A 21,837-nucleotide genomic window follows, 5' to 3' on the forward strand; every position below is an offset into this window, starting at 1 on the left:
GATCTTGCTCTAACATCACGATGTACCCTTAATTGCTGCTGTTGTCGAAAGGAATAGTGTGACTCTTGTAAAGTTAGGTGTTCGTTAATATATACAGGGAAATGTAAGTTGACACATTCAAAAATAAATTGGGTACCAATATAGTTGTCTTCTGTTTGGGAGTGACAGACAATTCAGTCATCCATATTTTGTGCAATGATGTCTTATAATGGTAATTTATCTGCAAAAGATAGTTATAAATTACATCTGATCCACAAAGTAAGGTCTTATTTGTGTTTTGATACATGAGGTCACCATAGTCTAGGATAGATAGAAGAAGTTGTGTTAGTAAGTATAAATGCAACACTGATCAATCACAGTGTAGACAAACAAAGTGGGAATGTTTGCATGTCCTTCATGCTGCACACGTGCTGCACAATGAATGTTTGCTCTGGTCAAAGACCCTGTTTTGCAATCATTCATTCAGCAGTTTTTAAAGGGTACAATAAATCAGCAGAAGATACGCACGATGGGATACACTAAATTGAAGACATTGTATAGAGTACCATCTACAGTACCAACAGTCCAAACAAAGCTATTTCCTCCACACTTCAGAACACCCACAAAGTCCCCACGTTGAGAGGATTACATTTGCTTTGTCATTATCACCAAACTCGGGCAGTAGGAGTCGGATGTGCACAGAAGTGGCTTGTGTCACTAAGTGGATCTCAGAATTTTAAAACGTTATTGTAAACACAGTGTGGAGACAACAGGCTTACCTTGACTGGTTTCTTAGTCTTGGCAGGCCCCTCGTCGTCGTCTGCCTCCTCGTGCTCTTTGACCCCCTGGGTGAGGTTGGTGTAGTTAGCCAGCTTGTTGAGCAGAGAGGACACCATGGGGTTGCTGTCCATCTCTTCCTGTGAGCAAAAAAATACCATAACACAGAAAGTGTCATAACACCTCTTAGCATTCAAGCTCTCTGCATAAGGGTCAAGGAAATAACTTGAGAACTGCAATGATGGGAGAAACGGTCAAGAGGAATTTAGAAACTGCAGAGAAATCAAAGGAGATTAGAAAATCTTTGCTGGATCAAATTCATAGGATTCAATATAATGTATCACTAGCATAGAGAGGTTAGAGCAGCCAAATGGCATTAGACAGTGGATAGAAATAACAGAGAAAGCCCCTGCCGCACAGTTGTCGTCTCACTTCATTTAGCATTGAATCCCTGACCAACAGACCTAAGTCAAAGCTTAGGTCAAAGGTCAAATGAAATACTACAGATAACATTATATATAAATCAAGGCTGTTGGCAGTTACCTCAAAGAGGGCCATGTTCTTCCCATCGTATAGATTCCCTTTGTCATTGTCTGTGTTTATGAACGGACTGCTTTCCTTTGGCATGCCATCGCCTGTGGAAGCAGAAGAGAAAACCTCCATTAAAGTAATTGAAGTGGAAAAGACAATATTAAAATGACTGTGTCGGCTGAGGTAGGTTAACTGGCTGTTAACCAGAGAGCAGAAAACTTATGGTAAAAGCTCAAACCAACCAGGGCCTGGTTTCCCAAAAGTTAAAAATCGCTAGAATGTTTATAGGAGCATTTTTAAATCTCAAAGCTGTTTCCCAAAACCATCGTTTTTAACGTTGCACTTGAAAACGACTCGTAATCTACCCCTGCCTCAGGCCACTCGTAGAACAGCTAAGGGCACCGGTAGATAACTTTTACCCTCCCGTGTCACTTTATACACAGAAGATCTCCACTAAACATAGAATCATATGGTTTATCCGTTTCTCTGTGACCACAGATAACTTCAGAAGAAACTTGACTTTGTATTTCTAAGTTGCCAATATGTTTTCAATTGATACAAACAAACGACGTACAGTTAAAAAATTCTTCAAATGAAAACCGAACTGACTGCATTAAAATATAAACAGTAGGCTATAGGCCTATTTGAATCATATTGAAATACATTTCATGTTTAATCAATTGAGTTCTATTTTCAGCCGCAGGTGATACCATCGCTCGAGGAGCTGATCCATCATCAGTACTGTGAAATAAATCTAATGTTAAGATAGCATTCTCTGTTCAAGTCTGATCCATCATCAGTACTGTGAAATAAATGGAATGTTAAGATAGCATTCTCTGTTCAAGTCTGATTCAAAAGCAGTGTTCCCTTTCTTTCGATCCCATCTGTATCGCCATGTTCAAACAACGCACTTAGCGAACATTCTCTCTGCGTGGTGTTTTGGGAAACACGTTATGTTAAATCTTTGGCCACTGTAGGATAGAGCCCATTGTTAAATACACTCGTACGCCTAAATTCCATCATTATCGGGAAACGGACCCAGTTTGTTTGGAAGACAAGAAAATGAATCCAACTTTCACTTCACTGAGTTTCAGCTCAGCCCCATAGATTTTCTTTACTGGGACATTGGGGGGCCATGATGGTGATCGATGTCTGGTGGTAATGGGTCATTGATCCAGCTATTTCAGCTTGTAATGGGAGTTCTGGATGAACCACGAACACACACATATCCTCCTCATGGTTGAGATGGTTCAAAAACATGTAGTACGAGTATGTAATTATAGTTCGCTAGAAGCAACAAATATTAATTGATTACATTGGGTCGAAGGCTAAAAATAGAGTTGGCAAAAAAAAATCTAAAATGATGACTGCTACAGAGGGCAGTGACAAGTGGAGATGATTCTTATTTAGCCACTCATTTCCAATGGGTTCTGTTTTAGCATTAGCGTCAGTCTGGCTAGCTGATACCATCAACAGAGGAAAAACTACAGACCCAGACAGAGCGTGAAGACTAAACAAACAATGGGAATGAGTTATTTTGGTCTGTGTTACAAAAGCAGGCCTAACAGCCGACTTGTTACAACTATCAAAAGAAAATGAGAGATAATTGTAGCAAATTGCGCAATCTTATGATTCTGTTTTGCTAAATAAAGTTCCCTCAAAAAGGGTTGATAAGATGTTTTAGGGCCTACTAAATTGCATTAAGCAATCACTACACTATTTATTTGGCAATGTAAGGCTCTACATTGTTCACCTTGCAACACTAAAATAGTCATCTTAAACATGCAGGCATAATTCATCCCATATATTTTATCTAATGCTACTTTAGCTAATGCTAGTTTTCAGAGGCTAAGAGTATGACATTTCCTCTTGTGAGGAATTGTATATCAACACACAGCAGACTGGAATGTCAGAGTTGGCTGCTTTCATGTGTCTGGCCACAGCTTACGCTGCCATTCCGCCCACCTGAGGCCTAACAGCGTGTGGGGACAGAACATTCTGGCACCAAACTGTGAGCCGAGCCGGCCCTTTACCCAGCTATCTGCAGAGCATCGCGCAAAGCAAGTGTTTAGAGTAAGCGGAATAGCAGACCGCCTCTAAATGGGGGTTGAGATACCGTAGGTCTACGTATTTCGCTACCGAGACACCATTTGCGAGCGTCTCACGTTTCAGCACACTCAATAGCCGGTGTCTCCTTTCCACACCCATTTATGTGAGTATGTGAGTCAACCAAATTCATTCATTCAGACCTGGTGAAGTGTGACCTGTGACTGCTATGTGCTTTCATCTGTGTAACTTTTGCTGCTTGATCCAGCTGCTGGGAATAAGAAGCTTGCAGTGTGATTCCATGTCACACTCTTGCACTAACAGACAGTACGATCTACAGACTTTAATGACGCTAAATCCCAATGTCATCAAATCCCCTTTGAACCGAGGGTTAATTCCTGTGTGCTGTGTCTAATATTAGTGTGGTACTTTTCTACTTGCAGCATGCCACGTGTGTAAGAGAACCACAGTGTAAGGATGTCAGCGGGGGAGTGATCCAGCAAGAATCCTGGAAGTCAGGATTGCTTTTCAATGGGGGGTTATAGCAACTATTTATGGCTCCAATAGCAGGTGGTTCTATGACCTGTGGAAAGTGAAAGTAAAAATGGCATACATTAACATCTTAGTAATTTAGCAGACGATCTTATCCAGATTGAAATGCACTCACTACTGTAAGTCAAACTAATTCATACTTGTTCCCCAGTGGGAATTGAACCCTCAACCCTGGTGTTGCAAGCGCCAACCTCTACCAACTGAGCGACACGGGATCATTTGCTCAGAGACAATTCAACATTTGTTATTCATGTTCTGGTGTCATAATCCCGTCCACATTAAAGAACACCTTCAAAAAGGTTCAGGTGAAGTTCATAAATCTAATCAACATAAAACACCTAACCCATTGTACCGACCCTCAGTTTCCCAGAGCTATAAATGTAGATTTTAAATTGGGTTGTTCGAGCTCCTGAATGCTGATTGGCTGACAGCCGTGGTATATCAGACGTGTATGACAAAACATTTATTTTTACTGCTCTAATTACGTTGATAACCAGTTTATAATAGCAATAAGGCACCACTGGGGTTTGTGGTATATGGCCAATATTCCATGGCTAAGGGCTGTATCCAGACAATCTGGGTTGCGTCGTGCACAAGAACAGTCCTTAGCCGTGGTATATTGGCCATATACCACACTCCCTCAAGCTTTATTGCTTAAGCGATCAATCCCAAAGACTCTGCAGAAAACCTGTATCATGTCCAATCATGAGACATCCCAGAAGACATCACAGCAGGTGATAAGATAAAGTCCCACAGTGAGCATTAAAACATCCTCACCATGCCAAAGGAATTGACACTGATCCCTGACACTCACAGGATAGATCCATGTGCCAACTAGCCTGTGCCCAGTCCCCAACAACCGGATGTTCCGGTTTTCATGGGAACAGAAAGAGAGCCTGTGACGCAACTTCCACTTTTGGACGGTAACAAGGTGACACTCCGTCCTAACTCCTCCTTTAAATTGACTGGATTGGTAGGACAGCAGAAGAGATCCTCCCAACAATTTTTCTCTTCTTCTTCCTGTCAAGACCAATATGTAGGAATCTAAAAGTTTGAGCATGTGTGTGTGTGTGTGTGGGGGGGGGTGGGTGAGTGTTGAAGGAGGGAGTGGGGAGGGACGTCGAGGGAGCAGTTGGAAAAGTCCCAGGAGACACGGTCCAGTTTCATATGGGCTAGCCTACTAAGGCCAAACTGGTGACCTAGTTTATGGACATGTGGGCACATCATCGCTGCCGTCGTACGTGCCTATTCATCCCTTCTCAAGATAGGCAGCTACCAATGGACTGGTCTACCTCTTCAAATCAGAGAACTAGCTGGAGAGAGCAAGAGAGAGAACGAGAGAGAAAGAGAGAAAGAGATACACACAGAGGTCTAAAAGGGTGCAGTTTGGGAAAGAGTATACCGTGTCCATTGATGGGGCAGGCGGTTGTTATTCTCCGCGGCGATGTTGCGTGTCTCCCCATGTTGCGTAACTTCGGCTGGTTGCTCTAGAAGAATACCTGAATCCTCGTCATTCCTCTCTGAATCTGTGTACAACAAATGCTCGCACGCCATGTCCGGACCCAGTTCAGCTCACATAGAAGATATGGGACCCATGCCGTGTTCTCTTGGTAGGAGACTGCATAGTACGGATTGATGCATCTACGTCATAGTATAAAAGTCCAACTACCGCAGAGCTTTGCCTGGCCATGCATTAAACAAGTCTCTTCTGCATCGTAATGTAAGAGTCTTACATTGGGCCTACCCTTTGCAGCACTGTGTGTATATAGGGACTGAGAAAGACCCGACAGTTAGGCATATCCCAGTCAAAACTCTTATTGCAGCAGACATCTTACTGAGGCTGTGGATGAAGGCCTACATCAAAATGTTCCATTGAAGCTCCCCCGGAACTGCCGCCCAGAAGAAATATCAGCCCGCGCAGAGAAGCACAAGATTGAACATCACTGAACTTTCTAGAGTTTTCCCTGTTAGTTAACACTATCAATGTGTCCATTTACTGTGGGAATTGTGATCGAATCAACGCAATATTAGCCACTTTCAGTGCAACATTCCCGAAAACAAAATGAACTATGCAAAACTAACTATACAAGAGATTTTGTTGCAGGCAGAGCGCATCGGAGTAGGATTCTATTGCATTGACAGGCACGACTCAGAGCTGCGGTAGGTTTATATGCAAATAGACCATTGTATGGATCTGCCATTCACTTTGAACTGGACTGTATTTACAGCATCAGCAGTCGTGAGTAGATGCGCTTGTTGAGATCAAAGCGAGAGCTAGCCACCACATTTGTACATTTGTTCATATCCTTTGCTAGTTAGTTATTAGCCCAGTTATAGATCATTTGTGGTCAGCAATGGGGGGGGGGGTGATTGCTTGCTACAAGAGCACAAAACATGTGCATTTCTAGATATCTTTGAAAGGCAAGTCAGGTGAACAGCTTTTTTTTTGTATTTTGAGACAGGCTTTAATAAGCTAAGTAGCCAATAGGCAGAGGGTAGCATAATTTGTCTGATTCTCTGTAATAATGGTATGGGAATAATGAAGTCAAAGGTGAATTTATACAGTTCAATTGCAATCGTGAGACAGGATTAGCTGTTCAAATTCAATTTACAAGGTGTCAACAGGCAGACATGCCAGAACTACCCATGCAATCCCAGTCCATCCAATCAAAGAAGTTGCATAACTTGCACTGCATGAATTTAGCCAGGAATACAGGAATACAGCAGTAGCCGACATTCCCTTTAACTCCAGTTCTCACAACTTTCCTATTCCCAAATGTTTTGATCAGAGCGAGAGGCTGCACAATAGATTTCTGATACGAAGGTTGACAATATTATTGCCTTTATTTAACCAGGTTTGTTATTGAGGACACATTCATCTTTTTCAAAACAATGACCTGAGGGTCAGACAATGAAGGGGCAGGTTCTGCAAATAATTGTCTATATTTCTTGCTGTCTTGCTGTTGTGCCACTGGTGAAAGTTGTGTAAAACCTAACCAATGTGCTCCAATGAAGCATACAATGGCAACAAAGTCTACTGTAAACAGCACTAATGAACTGAGAAAGAGACCAGAATCAAGACTCATTTAGTCAATTTGTGCCAAGGAAAATTTGCTTTTTACAAAGCAATGTCCTACAAAAATTTGGTTGAGTTGAAAAAGGTTGTGAGTAGCCAAATGAGTTGCCAACAAGGAAGTGAGACTCCATAGACTCCATTACTCAGTCCGGCTTTCAACTTACTCTTGAACGCTGTAATAGTAGAACGCACATCGTGTCATTTTGAAAATGGGTAGTACATAATCAGTGTTCCTCTTGTCATGTCAGTCATTACATACCATAGAGAGATATTTATCATTTGTCCAGATCAACTAGCTCATGTCAGCTAATATTTTTTAGCTAGGTTTTTTTAGACATGAGATTTTATTGTAATGTTTGAGTCACTCAGATATCACATGAATACACATTAGGCATGGCATAATGTATGGAATTGCAAGAAAATGTACTTTTAAAACTGCAATATACTCTGCACCCCATGACAAAATGTGTAGAATTGCAGGAAATAAGCTTAAAACCTGTTCAATTTTCTCTCCGCCTACAGGAGGGGTGTGAACAGTGTGTCATGAACAGTGCTTGTTCCCATAGAATTAGACACCCGAGGGGGCCTGAGTGCTGGAAGGGTGGCCTGAGTGAAAAAGTTTGGGAATCCCTGCTCTAATCAGGGAAAGATTTAGACCTGAGACACCAGGTGGGTGCACACAAAAACAGCATACCTCCTGACCTCGTGAGGCAAGATTTGAATACCCATGCTATAAAGTCTATGTTCCAAAATCCACAATTGCATGCCACTTAGAATGCAATACATGGCCAACACTGTGCATTACCTCATTCTAAGTCCTATGTTTAGCTAGTATCAAAATTGGAACAGCAACCGATCCACAGCAAAAGAAACCTTCCAAGTCAGAAATCAGGAATATTGTTGAACATCCCTCTGCAAAACGAATCGATATTTATGCTTCCTTCAAACAGAGAGGAGTAGGAAGACAAGAAAGAAGGGAAACCGTGCACCTGTGCTGTGTGACTGAGCTTCAGGTAGCAGTGAACTAATAGGGAGGCCAAGCGTCTCAGTCTCTATGGTAATAAATGGCCACACACACACACACACTATTTATAACCGCTAAGCTCCCCTCAGTGGAAGCTCTGTACAGTAAGCTTCCTAGCACTCCCAATGTTAGTTTGCCTATGGTTCACGGAACGAGAGAGAGAAAGAGTGGGAGTCAGAAACTATTCCCTTCAATCGCTTTACCTCGCCTTACTCCAACTCAAGCCCAGTACAGACATCAAATGTCATCCCAGGTAAATAAATCCACATAAAATACCAAGTTTGGAAAAACGTATGCACTCACAACTGTAAGTCACTCTGGATAAGAGCGTCTGCTAAATGAATAAAATGCAAAATGTAAAACATTCTACAAGAGAGAAATGAACACAAAACAAAACCATAAAGCAGACAACTACAGAAAACCTATAGAACACCATAGAACGCTCCGTCAATAGCCAATCAATAGGTTAGTACAACAGCCTTTGCAGCCCATGATAACTAGGTAGCAGGCTGCATGTAGGGGGGTAAGAAAGTCAAGCGTAGCGAGATAGAAGTCTGACTCTAGGGGGTAAAAAAAAATCCTCCAGGTGAGAGTCGCCCAGGCACTTACCCCTCCGTCGCGACTGCGAGCCTTCCCCTTGCTCCATGCTGGAGTGGAGAGGGGCTGAAGGGGGAGACGTCCCTGTAGTGCTGCTGCTGTTATGGGGGTCCCAGGTGATGGAGGAGAGGACGGGAGCTGTGTGGCTATGTTAGAGACGCTACGTCGCTGAGCGCTCTGTGAGTGAGGACCAGCTCAGTGTGTGTGTGTGTGTGTGTGTGCATATATGTGTGTGTGTGTGTGAGAGAGACACTGGCTGATGGAGATGGCAGCAGCCACGCATCCCAGCCCCCACCCCACTCCTGATCATCACCGCCTCACACTCTCTCTCCCTCTCTCTCTCCCTCTCACACACACTCAAAGGGGAGGAGCAGCAAAAGAGGGCCAGAGGAAGGCAGGAAGAGGGAGAAAGTGAGAGTTGGAGTTGGAGAGGGGATGAGTGAGAGAGAGACAAGTAGCAGGAGGGAGGGAGAGATGTGCAGCTGCTCCTCTACCCATGAACAGCTAGCGCTACATTATATTCCAAGCCTCTGAACAGAGCAGAAACAAGGGTTTACATTACCACACACATCCTGCAGGCAGACAGTACAGACACTCGCATCCTCAGAACACAAACACAATTGCCTACATGGTAACACACATTCTGTCCTAAATGCCTACAAGGGACATTATCCACGATCTGCCTGCCTTGAAACAAAACGGAGACCTTCGTGGGAAAGCCCCTTGCATGGCTAAGCAAGTGCCTCTGGTCCATGACAGGTCAGATTCATTACAAAACAGCAAAAGCTAGAGTGCAATCAATGACTGAATATTTTGCATCGAGCAAGGTTGATAAAACAAGGGCACTTATCGCAAGAATAATGTGAGAGTGAAGTGGAGAATTGGGTTTGAGAACATTATGAGTTTAACTGTCGTTGGACTTTCAGTTGACTTTGCAGTTGGATGTGAAGTTGGATGTTTGGAGTATAGAAGGGGATGATGCCTAGTGTATGGTGCCTGCGCTAGGGTGCCGGTGCCTGCGCTAGGGTGCCGGTGCCTGCGCTAGGGTGCCGTTGCCTGCGCTAGGGTGCCTGCGCCTGCGCTAGGGTGCCTGCGCCTGCGCTAGGGTGCCTGCGCCTGCGCTAGGGTGCCTGCGCTAGGGTGCCGGTGCCTGCGCTAGGGTGCCGTTGCCTGCGCTAGGGTGCCGGTGCCTGCGCTAGGGTGCCTGCGCCTGCGCTAGGGTGCCGGCTAAAGCTGATCAATGCAAGTTCTACTAGGGTTTGACATATGACAACTTTGCTCCTGGACTGCACGTTAGTCACATGGTACTGTAGGTGTCGGAGGTGGACAGTTGGTGTAACCTCACTACTGGGACTTAGTGAGATGAGCCTAATCCCAACCTTAGATCACTGTGGTCAAAACAACCACACAGTAAAACAACGATACGATAAAACATTACTTTGCCTTTTGACACTCTCTCTAAATCAGTCGATGTATTGCAACAGACTTCTGTGCAAAACAATAGAACCCAATCTAAAAGTATTACCTGTAGCAAGAGGACATGGTCTGGTAAACTGTTTTTCCCTATACATTTTTCCATGAGAAACAGTTGCATATTCTAAGGACTTTTTTACCTGACTTTTCAAGCAAAAGGGCTGTCAATGACAGTGTCAGAACAGCCCATAGCCTAAGTCGTCCTAGGAAGAGTTTAACGAATCTGGTTTGAGATTTAGAATTCAAAAGGATGCCAACATGGTGGACTGGTTTGCCAAGCGTTGTACCTGTAACCAGGCAGAGAGAGAGAGAACTGTAATGCCCAAGTCCAATGCCCATTAATCACCTCTCTAAAACCATGTGAACTAGACAGTAAATCACTTAACCAGATTAGCCAAATCCTGTCCTTTTAATAAAACACACCACTGAACTCTGTGCTCTGGTAGGGACAAGCAATATAGAACACCATAGAACGCTATGGTGGGAACTATGGTGGTCACTGGTCAGAGGCTGAACAGTAGTACGAGAACGACCTGGCTTTGCCATCCAGTCACTTGGATTGGATTGACTGCATCTTGATGTCCCCTCTGAAATGGCCTTGGATGAACTACCTACACGTTGTCAATGAAGCAAAACTGAGGAGAGTTTGACTGTCAACCTAAAGTATAGGCTGTGCTGCATAGTGTGCATTTATAATGGAGGTGAAAGAGAGATACAGTGCGGTCACCAAAAGTGAAATACAAAAAAATAGGGATGCTTTGGTGAGTCGAGGGAGGGAGCTTGGCTTACTGAGGCTCTGTCAGGTCTGTTGTACTCTGTGAAGCTGTAAGCTTTTAAGACTATCAGGTAAATCACTGTTGTCCATTACGTAACAGTGAGTGAGTGACCGAGTGAGTAAGTGAGTGAGTGAGAAGGGATAGAAGGACAGAGAGAGAGGGTGGGTCAACTGGGGGCGATGAGCTGGAGGCTCAATGATGCTTAAACCAACTGACATCATTTACTCACACATACATCATAATGCAAGCAGCATCGACTATAAAGAAGGTACATAGCCTAATATATCTACTAGCGTATATCATCCCAAAACTCCTCCTTGTAACGTTACATAGTGCTCCTCCTTGTAACGTTACATAGTGCTCCTCCTTGTAACGTTACATAGTGCTCCTCCTTGTAACGTTACATAGTGCTCCTCCTTGTAACGTTACATAGTGCTCCTCCTTGTAACGTTACATAGTGCTCCTCCTTGTAACGCTACATAGTGCTCCTCCTTGTAACGCTACATAGTGCTCCTCCTTGTAACGTTACATAGTGCTCCTCCTTGTAACGTTACATAGTGCTCCTCCTTGTAACGTTACATAGTGCTCCTCCTTGTAACGTTACATAGTGCTCCTCCTTGTAACGTTACATAGTGCTCCTCCTTGTAACGTTACATAGTGCTCCTCCTTGTAACGTTACATAGTGCTCCTCCTTGTAACGTTACATAGTGCTCCTCCTTGTAACGTTACATAGTGCTCCTCCTTGTAACGTTACATAGTGCTCCTCCTTGTAACGTTACATAGTGCTCCTCCTTGTAACGCTACATAGTGCTCCTCCTTGTAACGCTACATAGTGCTCCTCCTTGTAACGTTACATAGTGCTCCTCCTTGTAACGTTACATAGTGCTCCTCCTTGTAACGTTACATAGTGCTCCTCCTTGTAACGTTACATAGAGATGCAACTGAATGGATCCTAGGCAATTGCTACAAGTATTTCAGGGCAGTAGGTTGTCTCAGGGCCGTTTAGTTAGTCTGTCAGAGAGAGAGATGTGTCCGGCCAGCGTTATGTGAGCAGAGACGAGCAGACCATTACTAAGGCGAAACAAACCAATAACCACTCTCCCCTTTGCCCAGGTGAGGGTTGATCTGAAGAGGATGTAGGGTCTGTTGAAAGTGTTCAGGCAAATGAAAACGCCTGTGATGCTTTTGTTCAACTCACGGATGGAACACAATGTTTCTATGGTTTCCTCTAACAGAAGTGTTCACATACTGGCTTGATTAACTCTGTGTCCTCTGATGAAATACAATTCTACCATGATAGCTATGATCTAATTTACTAATATAAATTGCATGAAATTGGATACATTTAAACATGAATTTGTTCAGTGAAAAAGTCATTGTTTTATTAATACCACAAGAGACGTTCTTTCATTCACACACATTCACAGGAATAAAATATACCATCAATAAAAACTGTTAAAAGATCAATTCTTCAACAAACAATAGGCCTAAATAAAGTCATGACTGTGTTTGGAAAAATAAGCCAGCAATGAAAGCTTGTAACCTCAACTGATGATAGAGATGCTGAAATAAAATGGTTGTGAAATTTGCCATTGCATTTGTGGGAAAAAGTGTAGTTCCTTAAACTGGTGAAGTCACACATCACGTGATAAAAATCTTTTTTTTTTGTATCTTTTTTATTTTTTTTTTCTCCCCAATACTTTATTTAAAGATTTTCAGAACATCTTGTCATTAACTCCTGAGAGTGGTAAGGAAGAAGTTTACACAAAAGCCACTCATTCTCAATAGATTCTAAAACACAAGGGTTAATGGAGAGATGAACAGGATGGAGAAAAGTCCAGGCTTCTCCAGAGGGTGTCACTGTTAGGTAGGTCGGAGATGCTTCAGGTACTGGGGCGCGTTCAGCAGGACGCAACATTTTGGAACATTCAGATAGAAATGGACTGTTGAATAAGGAATAAGGTCGGCTCTATTCATGACATTTCTATCTGCAATGTTCGAGAGTGTTTTTCAACTGAACGTGGCCCTGGTGCATGCAAGCACACACACACACACACACACACACACACACACACACACACACACACGCACACTTCTTAACAAGAGATCGTCCTTTGTGTGATCGTGATGAAAAGCACGATTGCACCAAAACAAAGGCTACTTTTTGTCTAAGATTGCCCTCTCAATAAGCATCAATGCAATGTACACTTCCTAACGGTATTTGGCAAAGCAACGAACAGGGATTTGATCGGTTCAAGTAGGAACCAGGTGTTTTCCAGTTTCCCCTTCTAAATTCCAGAACCCATGGTTGTCACAGCAGCCAAACCATAAACGTAGGAAAACAAGCTGCGGGCTGACCACTTTAATAACTTGACGCAATGGACGGAGTGAATCAGCAAATTTACCAGGACTCAGGAGAACTAGTGGATGTTCCTCTCTAATAGATTTGAACTTGTTAAACTAAGGCAACAAACAAGAGAACTACAGTTCCCACTTCATTTGGTTGCATTATCCACAGTCAGTGGATCTCATTAGTGGGCGTAATGGATGTAAAACCTACTACCTAATGCCCCATAACACTTCCGGTTCTCTTGTTTTCCCAACTCAAAAATATCTAGTGAGAATGAACAACAGCAGAATGTCAACAGTGTCGATCGAAGACCACTTAGTGGTGGGAGAGTAAGAAGTACTGTCCACATTAAAATGCAGTTAAAGCCATCCACAGGCCCTGAGTGGAGTCAGAGGAGAAATAAACCAGCACCAGTAGTATAGCCAGCACTGTAGCCACACCCAGGAATCTAAACAGAAGAGCACAGAGGGAGGACAGAGAAAGCAGAAGAGTGGTGGTGTGTGTGTCAAGTCGGGAAGCTGATGAAGAAGCACGTGATTCTGACGGGCGCCCTGCTGCTGGGCTGGCCTCCAGAGAGAAGGAGCGAAAGAGAGGAGGGAGACTGAGTGAGGGCGAAAGAGAAATAGGGGAGGGCGAAAGAGAAATAGGGGAGGGCTAAAGAGAAATAGGGGAGGGCTAAAGAGAAATAGGGGAGGGCTAAAGAGAAATAGGGGAGGGCTAAAGAGAAATAGGGGAGGGATAAAGAGAAATAGGGGAGGGATAAAGAGAAATAGGGGAGGGGTAAATAGAAATAGGGGAGGGATAAAGAGAAATAGGGAAGGGAGAAATAGGGAAGTGATAAAGAGAAATAGGGGAGGGATAAAGATAAAATTTTTATTTTACCTTTATTTTACTAGGCAAGTCAGTTAAGAACAAATTCTTATTTTCAATGACGGCCTAGGAACAGTGGGTTAACTGCCTGTTCAAGGGCAGAACGACAGATTTTGTACCTTGTCAGCTCGGGGATTTGAACTTGCAACCTTTCGGTTACTAGTCCAATGCTCTAACCACTAGGCTACACTGCCGCCCTCTGTGAATTTTTTTTATTTTTTACCTTTATTTAACCAGGTAGGCAAGTTGAGAACAAGTTCTCATTTACAATTGCGACCTGGCCAAGATAAAGCAAAGCAGTTCGACAGATAAAACGACACAGAGTAAAATGGAGTAAAAACAAACATACAGTCAATAATGCAGTATAAACAAGTCTATATACAATGTGAGCAAATGAGGTGAGAAGGGAGGTAAAGGCAAAAAAGGCCATGATGGCAAAGTAAATACAATATAGCAAGTAAAATACTGGAATGGTAGTTTTGCAATGGAAGAATGTGCAAAGTAGAAATAAAAAATAATGGGGTGCAAAGCAGCAAAATAAATAAATAAATTAAAATTAAATACAGTTGGGAAAGCGGTAGTTGTTTGGGCTAAATTATAGGTGGGCTATGTACAGGTGCAGTAATCTGTGAGCTGCTCTGACAGTTGGTGCTTAAAGCTAGTGAGGGAGATAAGTGTTTCCAGTTTCAGAGATTTTTGTAGTTCGTTCCAGTCATTGGCAGCAGAGAACTGGAAGGAGAGGCGGCCAAAGAAAGAATTGGTTTTGGGGGTGACTAGAGAGATATACCTGCTGGAGCGTGTGCTACAGGTGGGAGATGCTATGGTGACCAGCGAGCTGAGATAAGGGGGGACTTTACCTAGCAGGGTCTTGTAGATGACATGGAGCCAGTGGGTTTGGCGACGAGTATGAAGCGAGGGCCAGCCAACGAGAGCGTACAGGTCGCAATGGTGGGTAGTATATGGGGCTTTGGTGATAAAACGGATTGCACTGTGATAGACTGCATCCAATTTGTTGAGTAGGGTATTGGAGGCTATTTTGTAAATGACATCGCCAAAGTCGAGGATTGGTAGGATGGTCAGTTTTACAAGGGTATGTTTGGCAGCATGAGTGAAGGATGCTTTGTTGCGAAATAGGGGAGGGAGAAAGAGAAATAGGGGAGGGAGAAAGAGAAATAGGGGAGGGAGAAAGAGAAATAGGGAAGGGAGAAAGAGAAATAGGGAAGGGAGAAAGAGAAATAGGGAAGGGAGAAAGAGAAATAGGGAAGGGAGAAAGAGAAATAGGGAAGGGAGAAAGAGAAATAGGGAAGGGAGAAAGAGAAATAGGGAAGGGAGAAAGAGAAATAGGGAAGGGAGAAAGAGAAATACGGGAGGGATAAAGAGAAAAAAAGACAGACAAAGCCAGAGAGATAATGAGATGATGAAAAGCTATGCACCAACCGGCAGACATGGCTCTCTCTCTCCCTCTCCCACCTTCAGTCCCAGGTAAGACTCTAAAAACACTGCCCAGTGTTTTTAGTTTCAGACTGGCCTAGTACAGTACAGAACACACATCTCATTTCTCTCCTAACCCTCGGGCCAATCTGAAACTAGTAGAGAGAGAGAGACCGAGTCCAGACTGAGTGATTTTCACTTTCACCAGTGGAGGATGTGCATTTGATTGTTTTTGAAGTAGGTTACATGGCCGTTTTGTAATTTAACCCTATTTTATAAGGCCTATAATTCTGTCATCATAATAATGACATTACATACGGTTGCTATGAGCTGACGTATGCTGTCATTAGCTGTTTATGACATCTGCTAGACTATGTAAGCCCTTATGACAAAGGGTTCAAGCATGTAGAGATATGGTCATTCAATCAAATGTAGGCTATTGTTGAATATGTTCTACTCAGAGCAGGTTGGTGTTGAGCCATTTCCTGAGGATATAGCATGGAAACCAACTTGTGTTAAGTAATAGTCTGCCAATGTGAGGGGGAGAAACATGCAGGAGGCTTATCAGTTGCGCCACATTGAGGGTCAAGCACCCAGGAGGGGGGCTTTGTGGGGCGGGTTCATAGGGCTTAAAAAAACAGAATGTGTGATTGGAGGAGGCCACCGTAGCTCTCTCGTCCCAGACTCTCAACAAATCCGTTCAACCGCTTTTTACCAACAAACCAGTGATACAGAGCCTGTCAATCAAATGAGTGCAAAAGCATTCGCAGCCATGTTGTACCAACGTTACTCTGTGAATCTGGATGGGGATGTGTAACCTGTCGCTGTGTTTGTGTGTGAGCATGCGGGTCTGCTTATGTGTGTGTCTGGGAAAACCCTCAGTGCTGATGACATGAAGGGATGTGGTGGGGCCTACAGATCAAGGCCCGGGTGAGGGGGGAGAGAGGGGGAAAGGCTTGAGGGTGGGTGCCCATTATTCAGAGAACAGAGATACCAAAGAGAGACTCTTCATTCATAACCGCATACACAACCAGCTTCCTGTGCAGTACACACACTTACCCTACAGCAAACAAGTGTAAGAGGCCATGCTCTTTTTGTGACATGTGACTCCCTCCCTTTCTCCAACTGCAAACAATCCCAATGAACACATTAGATTATGCAATCCTCAGTCGAGGGAAGGCACTCACAGAAACACCTTGCATCGGTGTGTTTGTTCATAGAAAACACACCAATCACTTGCTCTAACACCACTGGGTCTGTCATGTCAAATAAAGTCCCCCTGACAAAAAGTGCTCGATGTGTTCTAGCTTCTGTTGCTAGGGCTGTTGATAAAACTGGCAAAATTTGGACCAGATTGCGTAATGAATCAAAGCATCCATTGCTATGCTGGTTGCTTGGCTCTATTTGACCTCGTAGATGTAGCGAAGGAAGGAGGACGCGGGCAGTTCTAGTTCCATTTCACCACATAAACGCTCGCTCAGTCCACACAAAATTATTACCTCAGAATTGCTCTCCAAAGACGGTGTTTTTGACGGTGACAACCTGCTGACTACCTGCTGCTTCAGAAAAATAATTGTTAAATAGGAAGAAATTATTTAAGCTGTTTTTAGATAGATTTTATGTTGACATTGCAAGCTACTTACCTCAGCCTGCCTAGTAAGCTAGCTAGATATCCAGACAGACAGTTTGATTTAGCTAACGTTATATAGCTTGCTAAGTGTTATAGTAGATTTCTGTTTGTATGTAGACTGCACTTTAATGGTATCCCTCGAGGAGATTTTATTTGTATCTTTCCAACCAGGCAAAGTATTACGAAGGCATCACTGATCTCGACAAGAGGCGCAACATTCGTAAGGGGGCAGGGAAATTCACAATTCAGGGTAACGTTAAGCAGTTAATTTCTATTAGATATCTGAAAGGAGTTAAATACAACCATTTAACAAACATTTTTCATCTAGCTAGAAGTTAACTCTGATCAATCAAATGGATAGGTGTAAGCAATTATGGTAACTTAAACTGCCCTTAACGAGTTGTCTTCGCTAGACAGAGAGAGAGAGAGAGGAAGAAAGTGAGAAAGAACGTGACAGGGAGAGAGAGAGGTGGGAAGAGAGTGAAAGACAGCAATATTTGGAGAGAGAGAAACAGAAAGACAGCAGTGCAAATTTACTTAAACTTTAGTATTTCAACAACTCTACCATCGACTGTCCGAGACACCCAGGAGGTATCCCATCCACCAGATTCAGTTCGGATCAGTCTGATACTGTGTCAGAAGGGGACAAGCTTAAGGTAGGCTATACTTTCAAAAACGGTTGAAAAGTACATATCTCCCCTTCATAACACTTCACTAATCCATCAAATGTTCTCACAGGTGGCTTGTGTCAGACTGGAGGAACAGGGGCAGGTAAGTCCATTCACTGGACTAGAAGACACGAGTGAGGTTCTCATCACTAGTGTCCAACAGGGGCAGGTAAGGCCAGCTGCTCTCTGTGGCCGGATGTAGGACCTTCGGGAGGTCGTTCCTCCATCACACTCCTGGTTAGACAATTTTACAATTGACCATGCTCCAGCTCTTTTGCAGGAGCAGCATCCAGAAGTAGGCTTCCTCGCGGTGGGAGGCATTGCCATGCTGTCAGCAGTACCAAGACTGGCCCAGGGGTTTGCCCAGATAGTCAATCTCAAGGCTAACCACTGGGTCACGGTAAGTAACCGCCGCTGCCAGGTAGGTACTGTTAAGGTGTATGACTCCAGTGGTCACGACACCACCCCAGAGTTTCTCTCACAACTCACCGCTCTCTTATCTTTTCCAGGGACCTCTGTGACTGGAGTGGCCAGCAGTCCAGCAGCAGAAGTTGGTTGGTAAGTACAGTTGAAGTCGGAAGTTTACATACTCCTTAGCCAAATACATTTAAACTCAGTTTTTCACAATTCCTGACATTTAACCCTAGTAAAAATTCCCCATCTTAGGATCACCACATTATTTTAAGAATGTGAAAATGTTAGAATAATAGTAGAGAGTGATTTCAGCTTTTATTTTTCATCATATTCCCAATGGGTCAGAAGTTTACACACATTCAATTCGTATTTAGTAGCATTGCCTTTAAATGATTTAACTTGGGTCAAACTCGGGTAGCTTTCCACAAGCTTTCCACAATAAGTTAGGTGGATTTTGCCCCATTCCTCCTGACAGAGCTGGTGTAACTGAGTCAGGTTTGTAGGCCTCCTTGCTCACACAGGCTTTTTCAGTTCTGGCCACAAATTCTTTATGGGATTGAGGTCAGGGCTTTGTGATGGCCACTCCAATACCTTGACTTTCTCCTTAAGCCATTTTGCCACAACTTTGGAAGTATGCTTGGGGTCTTGTCCATTTGGAAGACCCATTTGCGACCAAGCTTTAACTTCCTGACTGATGTCTTGAGATGTTGCTTCAATATAGCCACACAATTTTCCCGCCTCATGATGCCATCTATTTTGTGAAATGCATCTGTCCCTCCTGCAGCAAAGCACCCACAAAACATGATGCTGCCACCCAAGTGCTTCACGGTTGGGATGGTGTTCTTCGGCTTGCAAGCGTCCCCCTTTTTCCTCCTAACATTACGATGGTCATTATGGCCAAACAGTTCTATTTTTGTTTCGTCAGACCAGAGGACATTTCTCCAAATAGTATGATCCTTGTCCCCATGTGCAGTTACAAACCGTAGTCTGGCTTTATGGCAGTTTTAGAGCAGTGGATTCTTCCCTGCTGAGCAGCCTTTCAGCTTATGTCGATATAGGACCCGTTTTACTGTGGATATAGATATTTTTGTACCCGTTTCCTCCAGCATCTTCACAAGGTCCTTTGCTGTTGTTCTGGGATTGATTTGCACTTTTTGCACCAAAGTACGTTCATCTCTAGGAGACAGAACACGTCTCCTTCCTGAGCGGTATGACGGCTGCATGGTCATTTTCTGTAATTTTCCAAGCTGTTTAAAGATAGTCAATTTAGTGAATTAAGTGAAATAATTTGTCTGTAAACAATTGTTGAAAAAATTACTTGTGTCATGCAAAAAGTAGATGTCCTAACAGACTTGCCAAAAATATCATTTGTTAACAAGAAATTTGAGTGGTTGAAAAACTAGTTTTAATGATTCCAACCTAAGTGTATGTAAACTTCCGACTTCAACTGTATATAGCACATGTATCGGTATTGTATTGCAAGTAATGTTTACAAGCATGTAAATATTTGTATATTTTTCCAATAGTTTGCTGGTAAGTTGTTGAAACTTGCTCGAATTGGCTTTAAATGTATACAATGGAAGTTACATTTTCAATTGACTGAAATTGACTGTTCAGCTGCCTAGTTCCTTACTGGTCCTTAACCACTTCTCCTTAGCCATTCATCTGTTGTGCCCAATTCCAAATCAAACTTCAGGCCAGGGTTGGTATGGAATTGGACATTGGTTTCTAGTTAACGTTTGCATATCTGGAGGTTCTAGATTTGTGTATGTAATATGGCCCAGAGCCCATTACACAGCAGGGTTGAGTCATCACCATATCACTACACCTATCCATGCCCCATCAGGTCAAACACTAAAAGATTAAAGGCCGTAATTAAGGGATTAAAGGCCGTAATTAAAAATAAAATAAAATGTTTAAACCTTGTCGGCCTGTACCTTGACGTCGTGAGAGAGCTTCCAACTAAACCAGGCCCATGTTATTGAACATTAAGTATCCTCTTTGTTTTCTTCTCTATCCCACCCCCGACTGAGACTGGCTGCCTGTCAAGGACAAGTGACAGGAAGAACTCGCCGCCGCACCCGTCTCTTGATTCTGCCTCTTCTCTCTCTCTCTCTCTCCTCATTCTTTAACTCTCTCTCCTCTCCCTCCAATGTTTAAGACATTGATTTCATGTTGTTGAAATGTTAACAAGGCACCAAAAGTGGTTTGAAGTAATGTTATCATCATTACCTAAACAGCTAAATTATCACGGAAATCAGCTTTGTTTAACATAGCGGGGATGAAAAGAACGTCATTTTGGCTGTAATGATCATCCAAATTTTGACGCATTAGGTCATTTTAGGATACAAACTAAATTGAAGGAAGGTGCTTTCACACAGAGGTATGGTTCCTGAGTTAATTAATCAATTAACATCCCATTATGCTTACGGTAATGTAGAAAAATACCGGGCAGGCCATTATTTTGGCTGTGGGAGCAATTATTAGGAAATGGAAGACATACAAGACCACTGATAATCTCCCTCGATCTGGGGCTCCACGCAAGATCTCACCCCATGGGGTCAAAATTAGCAAAAATCCCAGAACCACACGGGGGGACCTAGTGAATGACCTGCAGAGAGCTGGGACCAAAGTAACAAAGCCTACCATCAGTAACACACTACGCCGCCAGGGACTCAAATCCTGCAGTGCCAGACGTGTCCCCCTGCTTAAGCCAGTACATGTCCAGGCCCATCTGAAGTTTGCTAGAGAGCATTTGGATGATCCAGAAGAAGATTGGGAGAATGTCATATGGTCAGATGAAACCAAAATAGAATGCTGAGTTGCATCCAAAGAACACCATACCTACTGTGAAGCATGGGGGTGGAAACATCATGCTTTGGGGCTGTTTTTCTACAAAGGGACCAGGACGACTGATCCGTGTAAAGGAAAGAATGAATGGGTCCATGTATCATGAGATTGAGTGAAAACCTCCTTTCATCAGCAAGGGCATTGAAGATGAAACGTGGCTGGGTCTTTCAGTATGACAATGATCCCAAACACACCGCCCATGCAACGAAGGAGTGGCTTCGTAAGAAGCATTTCAAGGTCCTGGAGTGGCCTAGCCAGTCTCCAGATCTCAACCCCATAGACATTTTTGGGAGGGAGTTGATTTGCACTTGCCCAGCAACAGCCCCAAAACATCACTGCTCTACAGGGGCAGTAATAAATTCATTAAAAATCCTACAATGTGATTTTCTGGATTTTTTTTCCTCATTTTGTCTGTCATAGTTGAAGTGTACCTATGATGAAAATACAGGCCTCTCATATTTTTAAGTGGGAGAACTTGCACAATTGGTGGCTACTAAATACTTTTTTTGCCCCACTGTATGTCAAGGCCCAACTCCCTATTAAGACACAGTATGTTGGCGTGTCCGATATTTTGGCAGTTACCTGTACATAAAGATACATCTCACAGTAGTTTCAGGGTGAAAATACACATCGGGGATACTGTACTACACAGGACTTTAGACAGACAGTGTGACTCTGGCTGCATGCTTATCAATTGGTAACGGTTACTGCACATCTACAGTACATAGCATGAGTACTGCTAGAGATAACAACACCACCACTGCAACAGAGAGTCTGGCGAGGTAGCCTGGAT

General features: G+C 43.3%; 1 protein-coding gene across 7 annotated transcripts in view; it reads right to left on the reverse strand.

Moving 5' to 3' along the window:
- slc12a7b (solute carrier family 12 member 7b) overlaps positions 1–21,837 on the reverse strand; it is a 71,087-nt gene that overhangs the window by 33,104 nt on the left and 16,146 nt on the right. For 6 of the 7 annotated variants that reach the window (XM_020494544.2, XM_020494543.2, XM_020494540.2 and 3 more), the window contains exons 2-3: positions 1,300–1,391; positions 759–896 (exon numbers count right to left, since the gene is read on the reverse strand). In XM_020494544.2, coding sequence (XP_020350133.1) covers positions 759–896; positions 1,300–1,391 — 230 coding nt within the window. Of the gene's footprint in view, positions 1–758; positions 897–1,299; positions 1,392–8,594; positions 9,572–21,837 lie in introns of those variants that run through there. The other variant, XM_031836145.1, reaches the window with a different exon arrangement.

Source organism: Oncorhynchus kisutch, linkage group LG11 (genome assembly GCF_002021735.2).
Source record: "Oncorhynchus kisutch isolate 150728-3 linkage group LG11, Okis_V2, whole genome shotgun sequence".
Taxonomy (NCBI): domain Eukaryota; kingdom Metazoa; phylum Chordata; class Actinopteri; order Salmoniformes; family Salmonidae; genus Oncorhynchus; species Oncorhynchus kisutch.